General features: G+C 40.2%; 1 protein-coding gene across 1 annotated transcript in view; it reads left to right on the forward strand.

The window, feature by feature from the left end:
• NSG2 (neuronal vesicle trafficking associated 2) overlaps nt 1–23,470 on the forward strand; it is a 54,476-nt gene extending 31,006 nt beyond the window's left edge. The window contains exons 4-5 of the mRNA XM_075274728.1: nt 19,984–20,094; nt 22,333–23,470. Of these exons, the coding sequence (XP_075130829.1) occupies nt 19,984–20,094; nt 22,333–22,524 (303 nt within the window). The 3' untranslated portion in view covers nt 22,525–23,470. The remainder of the gene's footprint in view (nt 1–19,983; nt 20,095–22,332) is intronic.
• Nucleotides 23,471–24,809: the final 1,339 nt, after the last annotated feature.

Raw genomic sequence — 24,809 nt, forward strand, 5'->3', positions numbered from 1 at the left:
TACAGACGCCTCTCATCTTTTTAAGTGGTGGAACTTGCACTATTGGTGACTGCCTAAATACTTTTTTGCCCCACTGTATACATATATTTCCCTTCCAGTTTTTGTAATTTCCACAGGAATAGTATCCACATGCTAACATCTGCCATATATATAGGGAGAGAGAGAGAGAGAGAGAGAGAGAGAGAGGAGAGAGTATTGCTATTTTACAATGCATTGCAATGCATTAGCGATAAGACACCCTGGGGTTAAAGATTCCTGTGGGGTCTAAAAATGACAGTAACAAAAATATGGGAAAAAAAGTACTAATATACCACTGTTAATGGAAAAATAAAAAAGGTATGGAATATGTAATTGTTTCTCTATCCCTCGCCATTTCGGAGCAATCGATGCTGTTAGTTTTGGTGCCTAATATGCTATTTAAACTCTGTACTATTACAAGGGCGGTGTCAGGCAGGAGCATGAAGGATTAAGGAAAGCCGTTGATTCAGTAAACTTTACTTGTGAAGCATTTACTACACCTTAGTGTGGTCTGCTATTCTTCTACATGTAGCCCAAAGAGTGTCTTCCTTGTCACTGTGAGCTTGGTGCCCAAGCTATGATTATTGTGTGAAAGATCATAGTAGAGTGCAATTATTTGGGAGTACGACAATTACTGTCCATATATACACTCCATCATTATGAGAACCCATTTTCTGGAACTGATCAACCATAGAGAGGCCTCATTGTCCCTTTCCTACTTTTGCCTTGTATATTCAGTCTGACAAGCATCATTGATCAAATTATCACAAGATGTTTTGCGGTAGTTTCCAAGGATAGTGAGAACAAACATGCCTGACATTATTAATATTAGTGATTTCATTAAAAGAAAAGATAATAAGCAAGTAAGTATAAGATGACCAAGAACATAAGCAATGACTTACTGTCACTTGGGGAAGCCCGTATGTCGTGTCCTGTCAACCCAAGATATGTCAGCTTATCAAAGATAATAGGAACCAGTAGATGTCTGTATGATGTTTCTCTAAACCATTACCCCTTGTAGCCCCTTCATTACTGTGTAGAACTTTAGAAGCTGGGTTATACTTATGTCTTATGGTATCTGGTTGGAGTGTGACCTCACACCTTCGTATCAGACAGCATAGCTGTAGTGCTGTATATATCCATCTGTTCAGCTAAAGGCATTAGTTGCAGAAGGTTCAGAGAATTTGATTTCCCAATGACAGCTCTTCCATATTACTCATATTTCGCCCACTTGTAAAGTGAGACACTGTTCTAATAGATCTATAACAGAAGCATACAAACCTTCATTTATGGACTTCCCAATGTACAGTGTTAGGTCTGCTTACCATACAGTATTGCTGCCATTCCCCTAGGGTATAGCCAGCATGACTTATTACAGAATAACTATGTCATTTAGAACAACATTATTGTATGTGGTCTGCTGCATACATTTGATACAATTGATACAGACATGCAAAATCTGAATCTTATGCATTATGTTATCTCCCCGGAAATGTGTAAATCTGTAGTTAAAGGCACCCTGGAACCGGGTTTGGGGTCACTAAATTATAAGTATATCCTAATGCAGATATCCTAGTGTTCCAAATCTCCCTACATCAATTCCAGCCGTTCCTCCATTTTTAGGTATAATAAAATATAGCTTACAAGAGATGAGTCAAGCATTGATGTCTGGTGTCTCCAGGCACATTTGTATTATGTCAGTGGAGCAGAGGATATTTCATGCTTTTCTATACATGTATATTGGAAAACAGTCTCGAATTGCACATATCCAGTGCCAGAATCCGCAGAATGACTCCCATTCCTAGTCCCATCGTATCTGTGGCTAATCATTAAGTAAAGTCACAGCAGAAAGCCAACTTTCCACTGCAGGATCTACAGGGCTGGAATTTGGAAATACTCAGTCTTGTAGATATGCCATAATATACACCTTTAGAGGGGCTATACAAGGAGTAATAAAGCTTATTAGTGTATTTCATACACTGAGTAGGTTGTATTACTAATGTGCACCCCGGCCCCTGGAGCCCCGTTTATTACTTTTGAACAGGATAGCAATGGAGACCAGAACTCTTGTCCCTCTGACTCTCCTGCAGATGATCCGCAGTCACATGACCAATTCCATTCAACTCTCATTTGATGACATCACAAATCTGGAGCTGCTGAAGGAAATCTCAGGAACAAGAGTTCTAGTCTCCCCAAATGTCCTCTGCAAAAGTAGTAAACAGGGCCCTGGGGGAACAGAGTGTACATTAGTAATAAAGGCTATTTAGGGAATACTAGGTAAACTTTCTTATTCCTTGGATAACCTCTTTAATAATTGAACCTAGCTAGAAATGGGCAAACCTCTCAGGATTTATTTAGCTTCGGGTTTGGGTGGCTCGGGTTCAAGATTTGTTTCAGATTGAACAAGTTCAGTACGAACCACAGCTTAAATTGTCGAAGTTATATCAAAGTGAACGTGTAATTATTATACTCCGGCGTCTCTTTAGAGACGAATCTCCATTTGTTTGGCTTCCTAAATTCAAAACAATTTGTGATATTTTGGTCGACTGCACCTCAGTAAAGCAGGGTTCACATGGGGGTTTTTGGTCAGGATTTTTCCTTTTTCCGCGTGCAGTTTATTCCCGCTTCTGGAAAAAAGACATGACATGCCCTTTCTTGAGGTGGATTCCGCAGTGTGACCCCTCCCTCCCGACTACGCTCATTCATTTTTTTTTTATTTTTTTTTTTTAATGTAGATTGTGAGCCCCACATATAGCTCACAATGAACATTTTTTCCCTATCAGTATGTCTTTGGAATATGGGATGGAAATCCATGCAGACAGGGGGAGAACATACAAACGCCTTGCAGATGGTTTTTTGCCCTTGGCGGGATTTGAACACTGGGACTCCAGCGCTGCAAGGCTGCAGCGCTAACCACTGAGCCACCATGTGGCCCCTACGCTCATTCATTTCTGCCTAATCCAGAGCGGAATGCCGAGACTGGATACCAGTGCACTGTATGTATTGCACCAGAATCCAGTCGTGGCTAACCATTTTTTGGACCGGATTCTGAGGCGGCCTCCGTGTCAAAATCCGGTCCAAAAAAACCCTGTCTGAACCCGGCTTTAGAGTCAGTTTTCCCATCTCTAAACCCAGCCAAGTCTGATCTTTAGGAAATGCTAAAGTGACATTATTAAGTTAATACTGAAGTCTTAAAATTGGTATTGACTAAAATGAACTATTACTAAGTATACTAATGTGTTTGGTGCACTCAGTTGGTACAACTATAAAATCCTTGCGGAGCGGGTGAAACTGCATAATTTCCTGCCATGAAACAGATAACAGACGTAGTTCAGTGACATTTCTTTTTTCACTGTGCGGTACAAAGCAGCCCCACTGGCTGATAAATAAATAAACTTCAGCTACATTAAGGGAAAATTTGCATGCGATGTTCCCAAAAATCCCAAGTGGAGTAAGAGCAGTTGCTTGATAATATGCATGAGAGCTACAGCGGAGGAGGACAGACGGAAATGCGTGGCTGGAAAAATCTGTCTTTTAATTCTTCTGTAACCTATTAGGAAATCTGGACAGATGTAGACGTCTTATAGAAGGGCAATGAACTCTTCAGGTTTCTTATAAATCACAGCGCAAGAAAATTCAAGGACATTCTGTGTCCTATTTAATATGTGTCGTATAATCTTGGGGTTGAGTCTTTCCTTGTCTTTCTTTTTCGTGAAAATCATGTAAAAAAGTACAGTAATTACGAGAATTGTGGGGAACAAGTTGTCCCACATACTGTAATGGTAGGAGCTCAGTTACAGTAGACTGCTCTGACAACAAGATTTTTGACTGTTTCTAATAGCAACCAACAACGATAGCTATAATATAGGCTGTAACTCAGGATTATTGGAAAATGTCGCTTCTAGTAGTGTCTTGTGGCACAGGGGCCTTTGGACCCCACAAGTAACAGTGTCTGGTGCTTCTGCTGCTTCCGATCCCTCTAAAGCTATGCCTCTCCATAAGATCTTATTCATATATTCAGTTTTCGTCTGATTTTTAAAGGGGACCTTTCAAGTCCTTAAATTCTGAAGTCCTAAAGTCCTGAAGAATAACTAAACTTTCAGCCAACTTTCCATTTTTTGGCAGTATTATTGTTATTAATAAATTGTAATATACTAGTACATCTCAATAAATTAAAATAACTATCAAAAAGTATTTTTTTTTTTAGTTATTCAATTGAAAAAGTGAACCCCATATATTATATCGAGACATTACAAACAGAGAGAACTTTTCCAAGTGTTTCTTTCTGTTAATGTTGATAATTATGGCTTACAGCCAAGGAAAACCCAAAGGTCATTATCTTAGAAAATTAGAATATTATATAAGATCAACTGTAAAAAAAGTTATTTAACACAGAAATGAAAAGTCTGTCCAGTAAATGTCCTCGAAACTTGGTGGGGGCTCCTATTGCATGAATCGCGGCATCAATGTGGCATGGAGGGATCAGCCTGTGGAGCTGTAGAGGTATTATGGAAGCTCTGGTTGTATGATAGCAGCCTTCAGCTCCTCTGTATTGTTGGGTCTTGGGTCTCTCATTTTCCTCTTGACAATACCCCATAGATTCTGTATGGGATTAAGATCTGGCCAATCAAGCACAGTGATACTGTGGTTATTAAACCAGGTATTGGTACTTTAAGCAGTGTGGACAGGTGCCAAGTCCTGTTGGAAAATGAAAAAATTCCATCTCCAAAAAGTTTGTCGGCAGATGGAAGCATGAAGTTCTCTAGAATTTCCTGGTAGACGGTGGTCGTGATAAAGCGCAGTGGACCTACACCAGCATTTGACATGGCTCCCCAAACCATCACTGATTGTGGAAATTTCACACTAGACCTTAAGCAGCTTGGATTATGTACAGCGGCCTCTCCACTCCTCCTCCAGACTCTGGGACCTTCCAAATGAAATGCTAAATTTACTTTCATCTGAAAACGCCTTTGACCACTGAGCAACAGTCCAGAACTTTTTGATGATATTCTAATTTATTGTACCTTATTAACACATTTTGGCTCCTTTCTGTGAAATCCTGCACCTCTTTATTCTTTTTCTTGTTTCTCTATCTGCTGTTTCTCACTATGAAGTGAGAGTAGGACCATGTGTAAGATATAACCAACCTTCCAGGGGCCATATCTTATGTCAGATTAAAAAAAAAATAAAAAAATTATTCAGTGTAGTATAGAATAGTCTTCTATAAATGTGTGGGGTGTTTTTTATTCTGGAATGTGAGCAAGTATTTACAGTCCTATGAAAAAGTTTGGGCACCCCTATTAATCTTAATCATTTTTAGTTCTAAATATTTTGGTGTTTGCAGCAGCCATGTCAGTCTGATCTATCTAATAACTGATGGACACAGTAATATTTCAGGATTGAAATGAGGTTTATTGTACTAACAGAAAATGTGCAATATGCATTAAACCAAAATTTGACCGGTGCAAAAGTATGGGCACCTCAACAGAAAAGTGACATTAATATTTAGTAGATCCTCCATTTGCAAAGATAACAGCCTCTAGTCGCTTCCTGTAGCTTTTAATCAGTTCCTGGATCCTGGATGAAGGGATTTTGGACCATTCATCTTTACAAAACAATTCAAATTCAGTTAAGTTTAATGGTCGCCGAGCATGGGCAGCCCGCTTCAAATCATCCCACAGATGTTCAATGATATTCAGGTCTGGGGCCTGGGGTGGCCATTCCAGAACATTGTAATTGTTCCTCTGCATGAATGCCTGAGTCGATTTGGAGCAGTGTTTTGGATCATTGTCTTGCTCTAATATCCATCCCCGGCGTAACTTCAACTTCGTCACTGATTCTTGAACATTATTCTCAGGAATCAGCTGATACTGAGTGGAATCCATGCGACCCTCAATTTTAATAAGATTCTTGGTGCCGGCATTGGCCACACAGCCCCAAAGCATGATGGAACCTCCACCAAATTTTACAGTGGGTAGCAAGTGTTTTTCTTGGAATGCTGTTTTTTTGGATGCCATGCATAACGCCTTTTTGTATGACCAAACAACTCAATCCTTTTTCATCAGTCCACAGGACCTTCTTCCAAAATGAAGCTAGCTTGTCCAAATGTGCTTTTGCGTACCTCAGGCGACTCTGTTTGTGGCGTACGTGCAGAAACGGCTTCTTTCTCATCACTCTCCCATACAGCTTCTCCTTGTGCAAAGTGTGCTGTATTGTTGACCGATGCACAGTGACACCATCTGCAGCAAGATGATGCTGCAGCTCTTTGGAGGTGGTCTGTGGATTGTCCTTGACTGTTCTCACCATTCTTCTTCTCTGCCTTTCTGATATTTTTCTTGGCCTGCCTCTTCTGGACTTAACAAGAACTGTCCCTGTGGTCTTCCATTTCCTTACTATGTTCCTCACAGTGGAAACTGACAGGTTAAATCTCTGAGACAACTTTTTGTATCCTTCCCCTGAACAACTATGTTGAACAATCTTTGTTTTCAGATCATTTGAGAGCGGGCTGTCCATGCTCGGTGACCATCAAACTTAACTGAACTTGAATTGTTTTGTAAAGAGGAATGGTCCAAAATACCTTCATCCAGGATCCAGGAACTGATTAAAAGCTACAGGAAGCGACTAGAGGCTGTTATCTTTGCAAAAGGAGGATCTACTAAATATTAATGTCACTTTTCTGTTGAGGTGCCCATACTTTTGCACCGGTCAAATTTTGGTTTAATGCATATTGCACATTTTCTGTTAGTACAATAAACCTCATTTCAATCCTGAAATATTACTGTGTCCAACAGTTATTAGATATATAAAACTGAAATGGCTGTTGCAAACACCAAAATATTTAGAACTAAAAATGATTAAGATTAATAGGGGTGCCCAAACTTTTTCATAGGACTGTATATAGTAGTAATAATTCAGCATTTTATTCTACTTGGATTAATCTCTTTTGCACTGATCTGCATTTATTACTAAAGGGGTTTTACTGGATTAAGATACTTTTGACACCCAGCACTGCCTTTGATCAACTGTTAAAAGCAGACATGGTTGCCGGAAGCAGAAAGCTCCATAGTGTAATTGGTCATGCCAGGCTATTATAGGTCAGCTCTCATTCACCAGGTACTAGTTCCACCAGAAATTCTCTGAATATGTAGTCTATTCTAACTAAATGGTGGAGGTCTCAAATGAAGAGTCTACCCTCCTCTTTATTGCTATAACATATCTTCATAAGTTATTTGAAAATCGATTTTTAAAATAAAAAAAATTAAATATTGAAAATGATTGAGAATAGATATCAACTACACGTCTGCAAAGTTAATACATAAAAATGAATTGTGTATAAGAATGTGCATATTGACATGTCCTGGAGACAGCACATAGTGGAGGTCTAGGCATTGGGACTCCTAGAATGAAGGGGGTCATGACTTTGATGTTTGACTTATATGCATTATAGCAATTGTGATAGTCACAGGTACCAATGCTATTGTCCAACATATTAGTATTCTATTTCAACTCACTAGACTTCTTATCACACTTTGGATAGATAACCTGAATAGGATTACAAGATATGTAGCAAAGCCGTTTCTTATTTGGATTTAGATGGAAGAGCAGTTACATGAGACAAAAGAACATTCTGTAAAATGCACATTTATTAGATTTATCTTATTTAAAACAATTGTCGAAACGTGACATGTTACTGGAATGCTCATTTTACAAGAGAGAGACTGCTCAGACAATGTCGGCACATGCCGGTGAATTACATTATATTACATTGTTAGTTATTCTCTTATATAGGAATCATTTACAGGAATTATTCGTATTACATGCTTCTGAGAACTAGGTAATAGGAATGAGTTGTCCCAAGGAAATCAGATTCCCCGCGGCTGCTGCTGGCAAATGATGATCACATCAACCCTTCTCCATTAAGGAGACTAGGTGCTCTAGCTGTACCTTTATCCTCCTGAAGGTGTAGGGAATTGAGAACCCTATTACAGTTGTTTTTAACATTTACTGTATATAACGGGGACTTCACGATTTACAGTGTTAGATCTGCTTGCCACATGTATTTCTGCCACTATCCTATATGGCCAGTATAATAAGCACAGAACTAATCTGAAGCATCAATATATATATATATATATATATATATATATATATGTATTTGGGTACTCCCAACGTATGCCATTAACATGCCTACATGCTATCATTAGCCAAACGTATGCAAAAAGAGCTTCATTTTGGCATATGTATGTCAAGTATTTGTCAGCATATCTGTAACGCCAGTTGAACCAGTGGAGTGGATCAGGGCAACTAGTGCCCCATTGCCCTAAGTGCTTCTTCGATGAGCTGTGGCAGAATAAGTACTAACAGTATTCAGGCTGACCGAGTACTTTTCTTGGATCAATTGCACCTACAAACATGGTACACATTAAATTTGCAAGTCCTCAGTGTAAGAATCACAGCGTAAGAATCACAAAGTCCACAAAAAAGTCAGCTGCATTCCTGTTCACACATAGAGTTGCATACAAAACTCACACCAAGTGCTTCTGCCACTAGCTTCCAGGACAGGGTTGCAAAGCTCCAAACTGGATACAGTTCTGGCTTCTGCTAAGCTGGTTCTGAACCAATTCCCAAAATGTGAGGGAACACCTCTATTTATATAGAGTATTAATAACGTCCTGTTCTGCACCATACTATTACATCATTCTGAGCGTGGGCATGCTTGGGCATCGGAACTGTGTCTGCACCATTACTTTCAGCCCAGACTATCCGCCAGATTTGTCAGATACTCCGACTCATAGAATACAGTGGATACAGGTGCAAAATACTCCCGCGACCCCTCAGATCCCCTGCAATAAGGTTCTGGAGTCTGGGGGGTGCTCATAGCAGCCAGTAGACCTGTCTGCCTATGCATAATGTGCTGCAATACAAAAAAAAAACCCTTAAAAAATTAAAAATAATGTGCAAAAAATAAATAAATATAAGTTTTAAAAAATCAATCTTTTAATTTAACAAAAATACGAAACGTAAAAATACTACTACTACTACTACTAAATAAACATGTTAGATATCCCCATGTGCGTCTAAGTCCCCACTATTCAAAAATAGCATTTTTTTTCCCATATATATTTTATCCTCCCAAAAATATATATACCTCACTATTGACCTCACATTAACTAATTTTGGTCATCTCGTTCGACTTGCCCCACAAATAAAGAGCCCTGATGTATTTCCATCAACAAAACAGTAAGAAAGTTATAGGCATCAGAATACAGTGACCCCAGGAAAATAGTTTAAAAAGTGAGGTTTTATTTGTAAAATGGTAAAACATAATAAAACCAATGTAAATATGGTATCACCAGACAAAGTTGCTATGTTATTTGCCATGAACACCATAAAAACAAAATGCAGATTGTTTCACATGGACCCCCAAAAACATTAATAAAAGCTAATCAAAATACTGTATGTACCCTAAAATGGTGCAATTTGAAAGCATAACTTGTCATGCAAAGAATAAGCCCTCACATATGTTGACAGAAAACTAAAAAGTTTAGAATTTTGCAAGGCGGAGAAGGAAAATATGAAAAAAGTCGCCGAGCATTAACGTACAAACTACCCTGCGTCCTTAAGGGGTTAAGATAAAAAGCTCTATTTTGGCCTCATCTGTCCATCTATTCTCGCTTATCTAGGTGATCTTCAGCAATCTGCAGACAAGCAGCAATGTTCTTTCTGCAGAGCAGGGGATTTATTCTTGTAATCCTGCCATGCACAATGGTGGGGTGATGAATATTAATAATCAGCTAATGTGAGAAAGGCCTGTAATTGCTTAGAGGTTACCTTGTGCTTCTTTGTGACCTCACTGACTATTATACACCTTGCTCTTGGTGTGATCTTTGTTAGTCGCCACTCCTGAGGAAGGTGATAATGGTCTTGAATTTGTATATACTGGTGGGAATTTACTAAAATAGGGATGTCGGTATTCCGGCAGAAAGAAGAGGGTGCTTGTTGTCTATTTGAACCAATATACTGTATGTGGTTAAAATATACCACCTGATTTATTTTTTACCTAAAAAGTGGGTTGGAGATCAAAGTGGGCTAAATCAGGGATGTGTCAGCCCAACAGATTGACTATAAGGGTAAGTTCACACAGGGTTTTTTGGACCGGAACCTGAAGCGGAGGCCTCCTCATGTTCCGGTCCAAAAAACGGGTAGCTGCGACTTCGCTCCAGATTAGGCCCAATGAATGGGAATGAATGATTTCAATGGGAGCCATCTTTTTGGTCAGGATTTTGAGGCGAATACAGCCTCAAAATCTCGACCAAAAATCTCTGTGTGAACTTACCCTAAGGGTAAGTTCACACAGGGTTTTATGGGCCAGATTTTGACACGGAATCAGCATCAGAATCTGGCTCCAAAAACGCCTCCCATTGACTTCAATGGGGGTGATTCACTTTTTTTTTTCCGCGAAAAAAGAAGTGAGCTGCACTTTCTTGCCGTGGATTCTGCAGCGGAATCTGCTGCGGTGTCTGCGTCGCGAAAATTCCCTCCTGACTAGGCCCATTCATTTGGGTGTAATCCGGAGTGGAATGCCGCAATTGGATGCTGGTGCACCGGCATCCAGCCATGGTTAGCCGTTTTTTGGACTGGATTCTGAGGCGGCCTCCACATCAAAATCTGGCCCAAAAATCCTGTGTGAACTTACCCTAACTCTCTCCAGCTGAGTTAGGGGTCCCCAAACTGACTCCCCAAGCTGAATATCCCACACAGATGTGAGCCAGGTCTAAGAGTGTGTTCAGATGGCACAAAATGAAGATAAATTTGAGGCAGATCCCTCTTTATTTTCCACCTCTCCTTCCTGGCTGCTCTATATGTCATATTAGACAGTTAAGCTAAATGCACTGATTGTTCAGGAATGGTAGGGGCTAGAGAATGTTTGCCTTCCTTATTCAGAGATACAAAGACAACTTTTGTACTGTAGCTGTGTGGGCTATCTGCTTACAAAATATTCTTTTGGTGACAAACTTGTAATAGTATTTTTTTTTTTTTTTTTAGCAGATTAGTTTTGAAGACTTTCTTATGTTGAATGTTATATTCTATAATTGGACAGCAGGCTATTTGAGGAATGCATGAACTGTATTTGCATTGTCCTTCACTCTTTTGCAATGTTATGAAGATAACAACATTGTCCTCTGAGCCAGTAATTAAGAAAATCAATGTGAAGTCGACTTCCTCTAGGTGCAGCGATGCCAGTGGAAAACTGGGCACCGTATTTAGCTTTCATCTTCATTTTGTTTCAAGTTGGCAGATAAAAGCCAGAGAGAAGGATGAATTGATTCCGTGCAATTAGCGGCTGATGGCGGATTGTTTCCGCACTGCTGCTACTGGGTGTAGTGAGCTTTTATAGTCGCACACTCATTCCCATGTGGTATACAGGCTGGACCTGGTGGATAGACATTCAAGTGCAAAGGGTTGTAGGCGAAGTGTAAGAACATTGCAGATATCCAATGACACCTGGAAATTATATTGGATTTGTTTGATAAATACAATCTGATTTATGGATGTCAATGGCATTTTCCGAAATCTGTGGAACTCTAGTAGTATTATCTGCTAAAAGGTAAAGGAGTTATCTCAAGCACTTTTAGATCTTTATATGTCAGCTGTAGATATAAGCAAGGTTATATTAACGATAGGGCAAATGGTATAGCTGCTTTGGGCCTACCTGCAACACATCACTTGACTTATGGCTTCATGCCTTCACAACTGGACCACTGAGGTATATTAAAGCTGCTGGTTTAAGTCAGAATTAAACTAAGAATATGCTGTTGGGTCAAGTCTTCACTTTTAATATTAACTACCATAATTTATCATGTGTCTCATAACATAAGTGAAACCTGATATTAGCAAATACTTAATGGAGAGTAATTCCCGGTTCACACATGCTGATGTGTTCCGTCTGTAAGGGTCCGCATGAGGACCCCTATGGACGGAACACAAGTGCAGTGGCAAGCGCTGTGCAGTTCAAGCGCACGGGCCCCATAGACTATAATGGAGTCCGTGTGCTGGCCGCGCACTGCCCGCACGAATCGTTGCGCTTGTGTTCCGTCCATAAGGGTCCGCATGATTTGTACAACAAGCAGAGACCGCAGCTCTCTGGCGCTGACTTGGTACTACATTATGCTAAAAAACTATTAACAGGCTGCAATTCACTGATCTGTATGTGTTCACTTTACCCTATGGAACTATCTGATAATAAGGAACTATAAAACATAATGTATAAAGGAAGTCTATCATTGTTTTTCTATCATTGTTTTTTTCATTTTTAACTAATCCCATCATTATATAGCCTTTAGAAAGGATATTCCAGACATGTCTGTCCTGAAGAAATTGATTTCTCCATTTTGTCAAGAAAACATTTTTTCATATATGCAAATTAATCTTCTTGGAGCAAACCCAAGTCATTACCGGGATGATAAAAATAAACCCAAATAACAACAGATGACCATGTCAAATAATCTACCAGAAAGGGTCACCTCATATTCTATTTCCCAACATGTTACCCCAACAGAGTCATGCCTCGTTCACACTTACGTCTGGTGTCCACCCTTCGTGAATTCAACCAAATTGCAGAAAAACAGATTGGGAACGGTTTGCAAGTGGACTGTTTATAAACCCATTCACTTCAATGGGTTTTTAAAACAATCCGCAGGTGTCCACATGCAGCCTCTCCACCGTGAATCTGTTTTTTTTTTGGAGGAACACAAAGTCGGACATGTAGGACCTTGTGTCCATCCAAAAAAAGCGGATTCATGGCGGAGAGGCAGAAAACGGACACATGCGGATTGCTTTAAAAACCCATTGAAGTGAATGGGTTTTTAAACAGTCCACTTGTAAACCATTCCCAATCTTTTTTCTGCAATTTGGTTGAATTGTTGAAGGGTAGACACCAGGCGCAAGTGCCATTTGTAAACCGTTCCCCGATATGTTTGGGAGCCTTCACACGGAGTAAACGCATGTGTATTTTTGCAAAATACATGTGTAAAAATACACATGTAAAAATAAGACTCCCATTGACTTCAATGATATTTTTTACACGTGTAAAAATACGCCTGTAAAATGTCATTGAAGTCAATGGGAGTCTTATTTTTACACGTGTATTTTGCAAAAATAAACACGTGTTTACTCCGTGTGAAGGCTCCCTTTTTCTTTGTCTTTGGACGGATTCACGACAGATGGACACCAAGTGCAAGCGTGACCGCCCCCTTAGTTCATCAGGGGGTTGATATGATCCCAACAGTATAACAAATAGTGTAGACAATTGAATTTCACACTATGGTAAAAGGAACAACAATGCATTAGATCTGTGTACACTTTAGTACTAAAGCAGCACTTAATATAAGCGGGCTGTCCATTGTTACACACACATCCTTTGGGGATAGTTGTTTTTAGAAGTGATATTTTTTCCACCAGGGATATGGAAATATTTTCTTATGACTGACATTGTCAGAGAGCTTTTTCACAAGTGCGGTTGTCTTCACCCTACAAGTCAGTTTTCACATATTAGTTAAGTGGTAACTTTGCTCACAGGTTTTTCCTCACCTCTTCTTGACATATTCCTTGAAGCTGTCTCCATTTGTCAAGCAAAATTTGAGCAGGAAGACGTCTGGATTAGCATTTCCTCCCGCAGCAAAATAAATTAAGTAAATGACATTAATATGTAAATGATCAGAAAAATGTATGAAACAACAAGAATATTTGCTTAGTCTGCCTGAAGTATACTGATATCTTTCATTTACTTTTACCTGTAGAAATTTGTGCAGAAGTTCAGCAAGTATTAAACATTGTTCCCATTCATTTAATTGGCTGTGAAAGGCAGATCCAGCTAAAGAGAGGTCATTGTGCTTTTATTGTAGGTGACAAAATGAGCGAGAATTAAAATCTATCACTTACTCCCATTGAACTGAATGGGAGGGTTTTTTATGCAAATTCTGTCTCAAAATAGACTTGAAAATAAAAAAATGTCCCTTACATGGCACATGGAGTGCCTATGGTTCCACCCCGTGGAGCTGTTGGACCCCAACACTCTGCTGCATGATGAATATATTCCCAAAGCTATAAAATGTGTCATTTTATTTTTTTCTTTGATTTCCCATAGACCTGAGTGTAAGAAAAACATATGACTTTTTTGGATTCTGGGCATTAAGAAAAACAAGTCAGAGAAAATAGGATCAAATTCAGCAAGGAAACACACATAAATAGCAAGTAACAAGGAAAATAATAATGAACAGCAAGTCACAAGCAATTTAGGATTGGTGGCCATTCAGTATATACAGCAGGAAATGTTCCTAATGCATCTAATGGGCTTATTATAGACTTCAATAGCTAAATGCATGCAAAAAAGGGGCCTTTTGGCAAATGTTTAACCTGTATACTGTGCATAACCTGTATACTGTGCATTATGTAGTATTTTTAACCCCTTAGCGCTGCAGGTAGTTTTCTTTTCTTGATTCCTATCTTCCGAAAGCCATAGCTTTTTACATTGTTTATGAAAATGGGGGTCTGAGCCATATGAAGGTTTGTTTTCTTAAGGACAAGTTGTATTCTTAAGGCTATTATTTGCGTGGCCTTCTCCATGCATTCCCTGTGTCCTTGTGTCACCAAGTGGTGAATGGAAGGCTAAGTTCACATGGAGTATTTTGGACCGGAATCTGAGGTGGAGGCGGTCTCAGGTTCCCATCCAAAATACGGGGTAGCCGCCACTGGATGCCGATGCAGTGCATTGGCATCCAGTTGCGGCACTGCGATCTGGATTAGGCCCAAATGAATGGGCCTAGTTGGGAGTGTCTTCAGGAGGATTTGTGAGGCGAATTTTGAGGCGAATTCGGCCTCAAAATCCTGACCAAAAAACTCCATCTGAACTCAGCCGAAGTCAATGGTAGATGTATTCATTTGTATAGATGCCTTTGTATTAAGGCATCTTTCTTCGCACTGGTATTTTAACCCCTCCATTTTGTTCTGCAGAAGCATTGTATTCTGAAGAGGATTGTAACATCTCTGCCTGTTCAGGCCTCTGCGCCACCCTCTGCTCGTGTGCTGCGGCGCAGGAGGCGTGTGCAGTTTGAGAATCTGCTTAAAGTTTTTAGTTGCACTGTGTGAACACGGCTCTAGTCCTTAATTGGATTTGCACCACACCCGTCTTCTGCCAAGGTTGCCTCTGTCCATTAAGTGGTTAATCTGGCCTTGCCCTTTGATTGACAGCTGCCTTTCTGTGAACTCCATGGGCAGGTTCTTCCTCCCTATTTAGCCTTGGTTCCCATTCACACCAGTGCTTGTTATTGCCGTGCGCATACCTGCTCTTACGTTCCCTGTTTGCTTATACTATTATACCTGACCTTTGGCTTTTCTCATTGACTATTCTCTTGACTCCGATTTGGCACTGCATCGCTCTCCTGTTACGGAACCCTGGCTACCTGACCTCCCTTTGTTGTTGTTCGTCTTGTCTGCGTTTTGTGTTTCACATATTCAGGGAGGGATTGTCCTCGTGGTTGTCGCCTATTACCTAGGATAGGGCCTGGCAATAGGAAGGGAAAGCGGGGGGCTTCAGCTTAGGGCTCACTGTCTCTTGTGCCCCTCCCAGGGTTTAACAGTTCTGGGAATTGCTGTCTTAGCAATTCCCTTACAAGGATACTTTGTAAATTACTTTGTAAATTTGTTATAGAGATGAAGGAATAGAATTGTAATAAATTGATATATTTCAATGTGAATTTTATACTGTGGCAATATATTATATATTCTCATCCATTACTACTTCAAATATGTAAATTGTAAAAGGTTGTTTAACATGGAAGCCCCTGAATCGGGATAAGTCATGGTCAAGCTAAACAAAAGTGAATGAATGTTTGCAAACACGCTGTAAAGACGTATACTGTACATATACCGTACTCCATATATACAGCCTTTATGCATGCAGCGTAAGTGACATAAATAGGAAAGCCCCATTGCTTATATGTGACGCTATGCTGGTGCTGTAATATATAAGGGGCACTGTGTTGACTCCGTTAATGGGCTCATTCTAATACTGCTTAGAGACATTTTGGCTCTTGGAGATCTTGAGCATGACTTACACAATAGGAGGATTTTTTTCTTTTCTTCGGAGCTTTAAACTTGGTAAGATGTTTATTTATCCTTTTTGCTGCACGGTGGGTGCAAAGACATCTTACAGTTTTACAATGATATTTTCAAGTTCCTGAATGTGTCCATGTATCTGAATTTTAGCTTCCAGCGTTTGAAGATGAAACCTGAATACATTGCTTCTGGCTACTATACAGGTTGAAAAGGTCTAGTTAATATCTTGAGTTGTAGATAAACCACGGGGACAGATTGAATCAACCACTACGTTGATTCTTATCAGAATCACAAGAACTTCACCTTTTTAAAATGCTTTACATGTGACTGAGTAACTAGGTCAGCTTGGAATAGATTTAAGAAAAAATCTCTTGCATTTTGCAGTTAGTAGTATAGTCTTTTAAAGTGGCAAGGAGTACTTTCTGTCAGCTCTGACAAAGCTCGAAGTGTACTGATATATGCATAGTTTCCAACTGTTCTGAATTTGTTAGAAAAATCCTATACTTTCCCAGCCATCTTCTTCGAAGTGGTCTGCTGGGAGTGTAGTATACCAGCCAGGGTCAGAAATAGATTGACAGGCTGGTTAGAAGGGCTAGCTCTGTCCTGGGGATCCCCCTGGGCCCAGTGAAGGTGGTGGGTGACAGAAGGATACTGTCCATGGTGAGCTCCATGCTGGAGAACAACTCCCATCCCATGTATGAGACCATGATGGCACTGGGTAGTACTGTCAGTGACCGACTGCTTCACCCTTAAGTGTGAGAAGGAGCGCTATCGGAGATCTTTCCTCCCAACCGCATTCAGGTTGTATAATCAACATCAGGCTAAGCAAAGATCACTCCGTACAGAAAACTAAATGATCCTGAAGTCTTTTCTTTTTAGTTGCTATGACTCCTAGTATCTTTTCTATCTGCTATTCTGAGCTTATATGTGTTCTTTCTTGTAATATATTACTGTATCCATGCTGCTTTAACACATTGAATTTCCCCATGGGGGGACTATTCAAGGATTATCTTATCTTATGTTTTCATAAACAATCCTGGAAGATTTGGCTATGTCCCAGTTCAAAATATAGCACAATTTACAAAAACCATGACCAAAAGTGAGTAATCCCGTTTAGTTTGGGGTGCTCCAAGAATCAGACTTCCACATTTTACCAATGTAGATAAGGGTGGGTTCACACCTGCACCCCGTCTGCGCTTTCGGGTTTCCGTCTTCTGCCGAGAGAAACTGGACAGGAGACGGAAACCTGGCGGTCAGTTTTCAAACCCATTCACCCTTCTCCTGTCCAGTTTCTCTCAGCAGAGGATGGAAACCCAAAAGCGGAGACCGTGCGCAGATGTGAACCCACCCTGAGTAGTATATTTATTTAGTGCTGTTAAAAAACCTGTATAGCCAACTTGAGTAACTTTAAGTAATTTGTGTTGTGTAGTATTTGTGTAGTTAAAAATCCCTTGTCCAATCTTCTAAGGTGATTCTTTGTGCAATATTTTTTATTCCTTACGTGTCTTTTGCACATTATTTTTTGTTCCAAAACACTGCGGCCAAATGTTACTTGAAAGTCTATGGAGACTATTATAACATCTTCCTATAAAGGGTGTATTCATGATGTGTACAACTGCAAAGTAATGGTCAGTGTTGAATACAGAAATCAATATGATACTGCTAGATTTTAGTAACCTAGTTGTAAATGCATAAATATCTCTAAAATAGAGACTAAGATTTGTAAGATTCTTTGAATTATTAATATGATGTATGAAATTCTAGGACATTGTAGAGTAAGATAGGGTGAAATTTATTAAGACCGGCGTTTTCTACTCCGGTCTTGATATCCTGCGTGCGTCTGTAGAATACACTTAATTTATGATGAGACGCGTGCGATCCTCCAGCAGTCCATGTGCCTAGAATGAAATCTGTGCCAGCTCATAGCTGAAATACATTTCAGTCATCTTTTATGGCAGAAAACTGGTTTGTGCAAATGACATTTAAAATTCCACATTTCAGTTCATAAATCTCCCCAATAGTGTCCAAATGCTACTTGTTGCTCAGTAGAAAACCATACATTTCCATTTATGCTGTGTTTTTATAGTTTCTTACTGTAATTTTTTGTTTGAGCAACATTCTGAAGATGTGATGTTTGTCACCAGGGTCGCAGTTTTTCTTTTGTCATCATTTGTAGTGAATATTAAGATGAGGGTAATCCATCTGTAACATCTCTAACTGTTCGGGTCTCTGCGCCACCCTCTGCTCGCGTGCTGCGGCGCAGGAGGCGTGTGCAGTTTGATAATTTGCTTGAAGTTTTTAGTTGCACTGTGTGAACACGACTAGTTTGGTAATTGTATTTGCACCACACCCGTCTTCTGCCCTTGTTGCCTCTGTCCATTCAGTGGTTTGATTTTGTCTTGCCTGTGATTGACAGCTTTCCTTCCTGTCAGGTTCAGGGCGGGTTCTTCCTCTCCAATTTAGTCTTGGCTCACAGTCACACTGGTGCCAGTTATTGCCTCTTGCTTGCTGGTTTCCTTGCTGTTTATTTACTTGTATTCTAATACGTGACCTCTGGCTTCCCTACTGACTATTCTTTTGGACTCTGATTTGGCACTGCATCGCTCGACTGTTACCGAACCCTGGCTAGCTGACCTCCCTTTGTTGTTTTTCGTCTTGTCTCCGTTTTGTGTATCACTTAGACAGGAAGGGACTGTCTTCGTGGTTGCCGCCTATTACGTAGGATAGGGCCTGGCAATAGGAAGGGTCAGTTGGGGGCTTCAGTTTAGGGCTCACTGTCCCTTGTGCCCCTTCCTCCAGGGTTCGCCAGCAGCTTCTGGGGAATTATCATCTGGCTAACCCCTAACACCATCTCCTTTCTCATTAGAGTGGTGGTCCTGTATTCCTGTTTGTATATAATGGAGAAGGCAAGTAGAATGAAAGGGAAAGGTATATGGTTGGAGAACCATGCATGGACACTGTCCATTCTAGCCACTTCCTAAGCTGTTTTAGTATATCTTATAGACTTCAATGTACTATTCTGTAAACTAAGCAAAGACAATGGACTATATGTAGCCGGTGTAGTTTTCTGCGGCTAAGATACTAAAAAGGAAACAACACAACAAAAACCTACACATTTCAATAAAAATACCCAATATACACTACTGGCCAGAATTCTGTTGTAAAGTGGTGAAATATTTTTGCATCGGTAATTACACAACTTTTTGGATTTTCTGCCATTCAAATTTGGCTCAATTTATATATAGTATGTGTTATATATGAATCAAATGGGGCTCATGTATGGGCAAACCTTGTGGACTATTTTTAGAAATAAACCATATTGTGATGTAAGAGTGGCGCATTCAGCAAAGGTGGGGGAATTGGCAGGTTACATGTGATCTCTTGGCAGATAGATTCAAAGACTATTTTATACGCTTGAGCTGATGTGCTGAAAGTAAAGGCCCCTTAAAAAAGCTTTCCTATTTTCTTTGAAAACCTTGAGATGCGCTGTGTAATTTAATTCATGATGCATTATCAAAAGACCATGCAAAGAAAGATGTAATGTCAGGTTCCAGGAAGATCAGAAAGAGCTCTCAGGTCCTAATGATGCTTACTTGTCTTCATTCCTAGGCGCTGCAAAAAGGAGGCTGTCAATTTCATCCTATTGACTGTGATCCTTTCAGTACCGTAGTGTCCTTCTTTTGTATCCCAGGGGCAAAACAGGCTTTTGAAAACAACATCTTTTCACTGAAGTATTTTTAAAAATTAATACATCAGTGGTATCCAAATTACATTTAGGAAGTAAGATCACTTTTTTTTTGCAATCATTAGGTTTTCACTTTATTTATAATCTCTCTTCTTTCCCTCTAGGTCACCATCCTAATAAGCCTGGCACTGGCTTTTCTTGCTTGCATAGTATTCCTTGTGGTCTACAAAGCCTTCACATATGATCACAGCTGCCCAGATGGATTTGTATACAAGGTATGCAGTCATTTCTCTTACAGAACACAAAAGCAATGTTAACGTGTGAGATACTTAAAATGACACATTTTAGAAACCAAAAATTCAATTAAAGCAATGCTCCAGTATTTTTTTCTATTTTTTATTTTGTATATATTCCTATCTATCTATCTGTCTGTCTATCTAGCTATCTATCTATCTATCTATCTATTCACCGTAATGTACAATTTTAGGCATGTGTGGAAAAATTCTTCAAAGCTTTAAAAAATAGAAGTGTTAATAGATAATTTTTTTCAAATAAAATACAAAATGAGTGAACATAAGAAAAATCTAAATGAAGTCAATATTTGGCGTGATCACCCTTTACCTTCAAATCAGCATCAATACTTCTAGGTACACTTACATACTCACAAGAACTCGGCAGGGAGGTTGTTCCAAACTAGAGATGAGTGAACAGTAAAATGTTCGAGATTCGATATTCATTTCGAGTAGCCCCTCAATATTTGACTACTCGAATCGAATATCGAATCCTATTATACTCTATGGGGGGAAAATGCTCGTTTCAGAGGTAGGCAACATTCGATCAAATTACACTTACCAAGTCCACGAGTGAGGGTCGGGCTGGATCCTCCAAGAAGTCTTCTCCGTGCAGCGTCCCCGCGGCATCTTCCGGCTCTGAATTCACTCTGCCAGGCATCGGGCCTGGGCAGAACCGACTGCGCATGCCTGCACTACAAGCAGAGTGAATTCAGAGCCGGAAGACGCCACGGGGAAGCTGCACGGAGAAGACTTCTAAAGGTAGAAGAACCAGCGTTGATTGGCCGTCTGTATAGCATTCGGCCAATCAATGCTGCTTATGCATCGAACTTTTCCATTCGAATAGCGAGTGGTACTCGATCGAGTATGAGTATTTCGAATACCGTAGTATTCGATCAAATACCTACTCAATCGAATACTACTCGCTCATCTCTATTCCAAACAGGCTTGCTCAGATCCTTCAGCTTCTTCATGTAGTTCCAGGCAGACTGGATGATATTGAGATAAAGGCTCTGTGAGGGAATCTCCATATTATCACTTCTGGAACTTCTACTTCTTCACGCTGAAGATAGTTCTTAATTGTATTGGCTGTATGCGTTAGGTCGTTCCTCTGTTGCAAAATATACTTGGACCCATGAGATTAGTGATAAAGTGGGTTGTATTTAGTATCTACTTGATAGCAAAGAGATAAATGATCTGTAAAAAGATGGCTATTATGGTAGTTGGTTCTGTGATGGTGAGGTGTAATATTATTTATTTCATAATCACTGTTAGAGATAAGCAAATTTCTCAAAAATTCGATTTGACAGCTTCACCGAATTTCCCAAAGTGATCCGATCCAAATTAATTTGCGGTGAATCGCATTAAAAAAAAGCTAATTCCTGGCTGCAGAGAGCCTGTATAGTGGTGTAGATTTGCTGGTTTTGTACTATAGACTGCAATACATGTGTATTGCAGTCTATAGGGAAAGTCAGCCTATGCAGACGTATAGGCTGACTTCCTCAGTTCTCGGTAGGATCAACTAAGTAGCGGGGGCACCTAGCAGCCTGGAGTCTGGCCATTGACCCCAGGCTTCTAGGTGCCCCCGCTACTTGGTTGATCAGAAGATACATATGGGCACCTTTGATCTCACCAGGGGGTGATTATTATTGCGAAACCCTTTGGATGTTACGGTTATTCTTGACTGCAATATCCAAGGAATTAAAACCCGCGATCGGGGCTGTGTTATGGAGCAAGGTGTGAGCTGTCAGTTACAGCCAACACCCACTCCCAATGCCATGCGCGTTTTCGAAGGGGTTAAAGGGCTGTAATGTCACAGGGCTGGCTGGTTGCTGATTGGCTGTACGCATGGCACTGTGGGTGATCCCATGTTCCCAGAGTTCCTTGCCCCACGTCCTAACATGTTCAGCAACCATTTTATGAAAAAAGTGATTAGTTACCATGAAGCGTGAGGAAATCTGGATTCGATATGAATCGAACGTTTCCTGATATTCGGATCGAATTCCACTTCGTCAGCATTGACTCGCTCATCTCTAATAACTGTGCATAAATGATAGTGTGCTTTCCATTTTCAGACCTAGAAAGGTGAGGGTTTTTCTTCCCATCCCCATAGATAGAGATGATGGATGATGGACTATGGAAGATGATGGACTAGCTTCTTGACAAACTATGTAAATCACTAGTTATGCCACTTCTAAAGACATTACTTTCTTCTACTTTCAGCATAAGAGATGCATACCCTCCTCGCTGGACGCCTACTATTCCGCACAAGATTCCAACTCACGGGGAAGATTTTACACTGTCATCAGCCACTACAGCATGGCTAAGCAAACAAGCTCAAGATCCGTCTCTCCATGGCTTTCTTCGGGATCTGTTAATCATGACACCAAGGCTAGTAAACCTGAAGGTCACTAGAAGGTCAAGCAGACAAGGGACATCAGTGTTCCCAGAGCCCTGGGCATGGCTCAGATGAGGTGCCGCATTTAAGATGCAAAGCTAAAAACTTGCGGGAGTCTTTAATGAACAACGAGATGTTTCTTTTTTGTGCATTGTTATCGTTAATTTGTAACCGAGTCACAACCTTGTACAAAGGCATGTTCAATGTTTACTGTCAATCTGCAATGTAAAAATAGGAAAGAAAAGTGCAAAGAGAATTCTTTTTTTAACATTGCCAAATTCAATAATCCGTTGATAGAAAATGCAGACATATGCAACTGAATGGCTTGCTTATTGCTCATTTATAATAGTCATTGTTTTTTGTGAGCTGGCACAGTGTTACTGTGTGTGAGGAAAGCTAGACCCACTATCGTATGGACAAGAGTAATGTGAGAGAGTCCTCTTCACAAGTGATAGGTGATAGATAGCGGATACTGATACAGGTTTGCTATAAGAGTACATATAGTCCGAAGCAGAGATGGATTAGACTGCCATATAATGACATGTACTACTGAATCCCACTACCACTCTGGGACTGGTTCATTTGAAGAGGCAGGAATATATGATACGTAGGGCTGGAGGCAATAATAAATGGATACATCTAGAAATTGATGTGATTTTAAGTGGGATAATTATTCATTTTAATGGGACATTTTCACTGCGCACTAGTAGCTATGGGAGTATGTGACGTTTTACTTGAAAAATCATTTCCTAGCACAAAATGAGAGGTTCATCTGGTGTTCAGAAATTTAGTATGGCCAAATATTTTAGAAAGCAGAGTAGATCGGGATATAATGTATGAAGAAATACATGTCTATTAAATTAGAATACAATGTCCACTAAGGCTGAGTTCAGACGGAGTATTTTGGATCGGAATTTGACGCGGAGGCCGCCTCAGGTTCCGGTCCAAAATACGGGGCAGCCACGACTGCACTGCATTGGCTTCCAGTCATGGCACTGTGGTCCGGATTAGGTCCAAATGAATGGGCCTAGTCAGGAGTATCTTCAGGCGGATTGTGCCTCGCGAATGAGCATGTCCATTCTTTTTTCCAGGAGCCGGAACAAACGGCTCCTGGAAAAAAGAACTGACCGGATCCCATTGATTTCAATGGGAGCCATCTTTTATACTACTTAAGGGCTTACCCTAGCCCCTACTACTAAGACCCTTATACCTGTAGGTAAGAATGTCAACGTACTGCCCTGAAAATGTTCAACCTACGAAGGGATACAGGACTTTAAGGACTGGGATCCCAGGATGGTGTGGCCGCCTTTTTTTATTGGCACTGTGCTTGAAAACCATGAACTCTACAGTTTGTCACCCATGGGCATTAGGGGTCTTCACAGGGAGGGCAAAGGAAGGCCATGGAGTGGTTTACCATTTATTATGCCATTTCTGGTAAAACACTATAGAGAAGGTCCAATATGCCCACCTGAATGAAGCCTGATGGATATAAAAAGTAGTACCATTGCCCATAATAAACAATAAGGTTGCTGCATTCATTTCCAAAGAACCTTGGAGAAATAAGAGCTGCAGTCTGGTTGGTTACTATAAGCAGCTACTTTATTCTTACTTTGTACTACTTTTAATACATCACCCCTTTGAGTATTTCTTAGAAATGAAGATACATTAGTGAGGATAATATGAAGATAATATGGTGATGTAGACCGAAATTGTCCTGACTTTGTTGTAACTACCCAAATGATGGACACATACTCTTACATCATAATACGATGTACATAAACCTGTCTGTGGGCCTGGCCCAGTGGGGAAACTTTCCTGTGCCGTTCCCTATAGGCATTTTTGTGTAGAATAGAAATTTCAGTGCTCTATCTGGGGAATGCTACTATTTTTTGTTCTTGCTAAACCTGCTTAAGCTTATGATGTTTAATAAAAGGTCACTTCAACATAATGGTTACCACTGACTGTGCCCTAGACAAGAGTATACATCCCCCACCTCGATAGACTTTGTACATTGTATTTTCATAAGCCATGCCTCCATATTTGTAAATGGATTGCAGTCAGATTGTACACAGTCAAAGGATAGGCCAACCCGCTATTATGTCAGGCTAGCACTACATGCATTACAGTCATAGCAATGACATCTCACGATGATGTAGACATTGTTGTTTGTTAACCTGGATTCTTGTTCTTTTTAAAGGTCTAGTTCAGAGATTTTTTCATGTATTTCTGAAACCGAAATTTCTTTTGTAGTGAGAACTGCGTAGAGCTTTCTGAACTGTGATATGCTGCCATATGTACCCCA

This window comes from Leptodactylus fuscus, chromosome 5 (assembly GCF_031893055.1).
Source record: "Leptodactylus fuscus isolate aLepFus1 chromosome 5, aLepFus1.hap2, whole genome shotgun sequence".
Taxonomy (NCBI): domain Eukaryota; kingdom Metazoa; phylum Chordata; class Amphibia; order Anura; family Leptodactylidae; genus Leptodactylus; species Leptodactylus fuscus.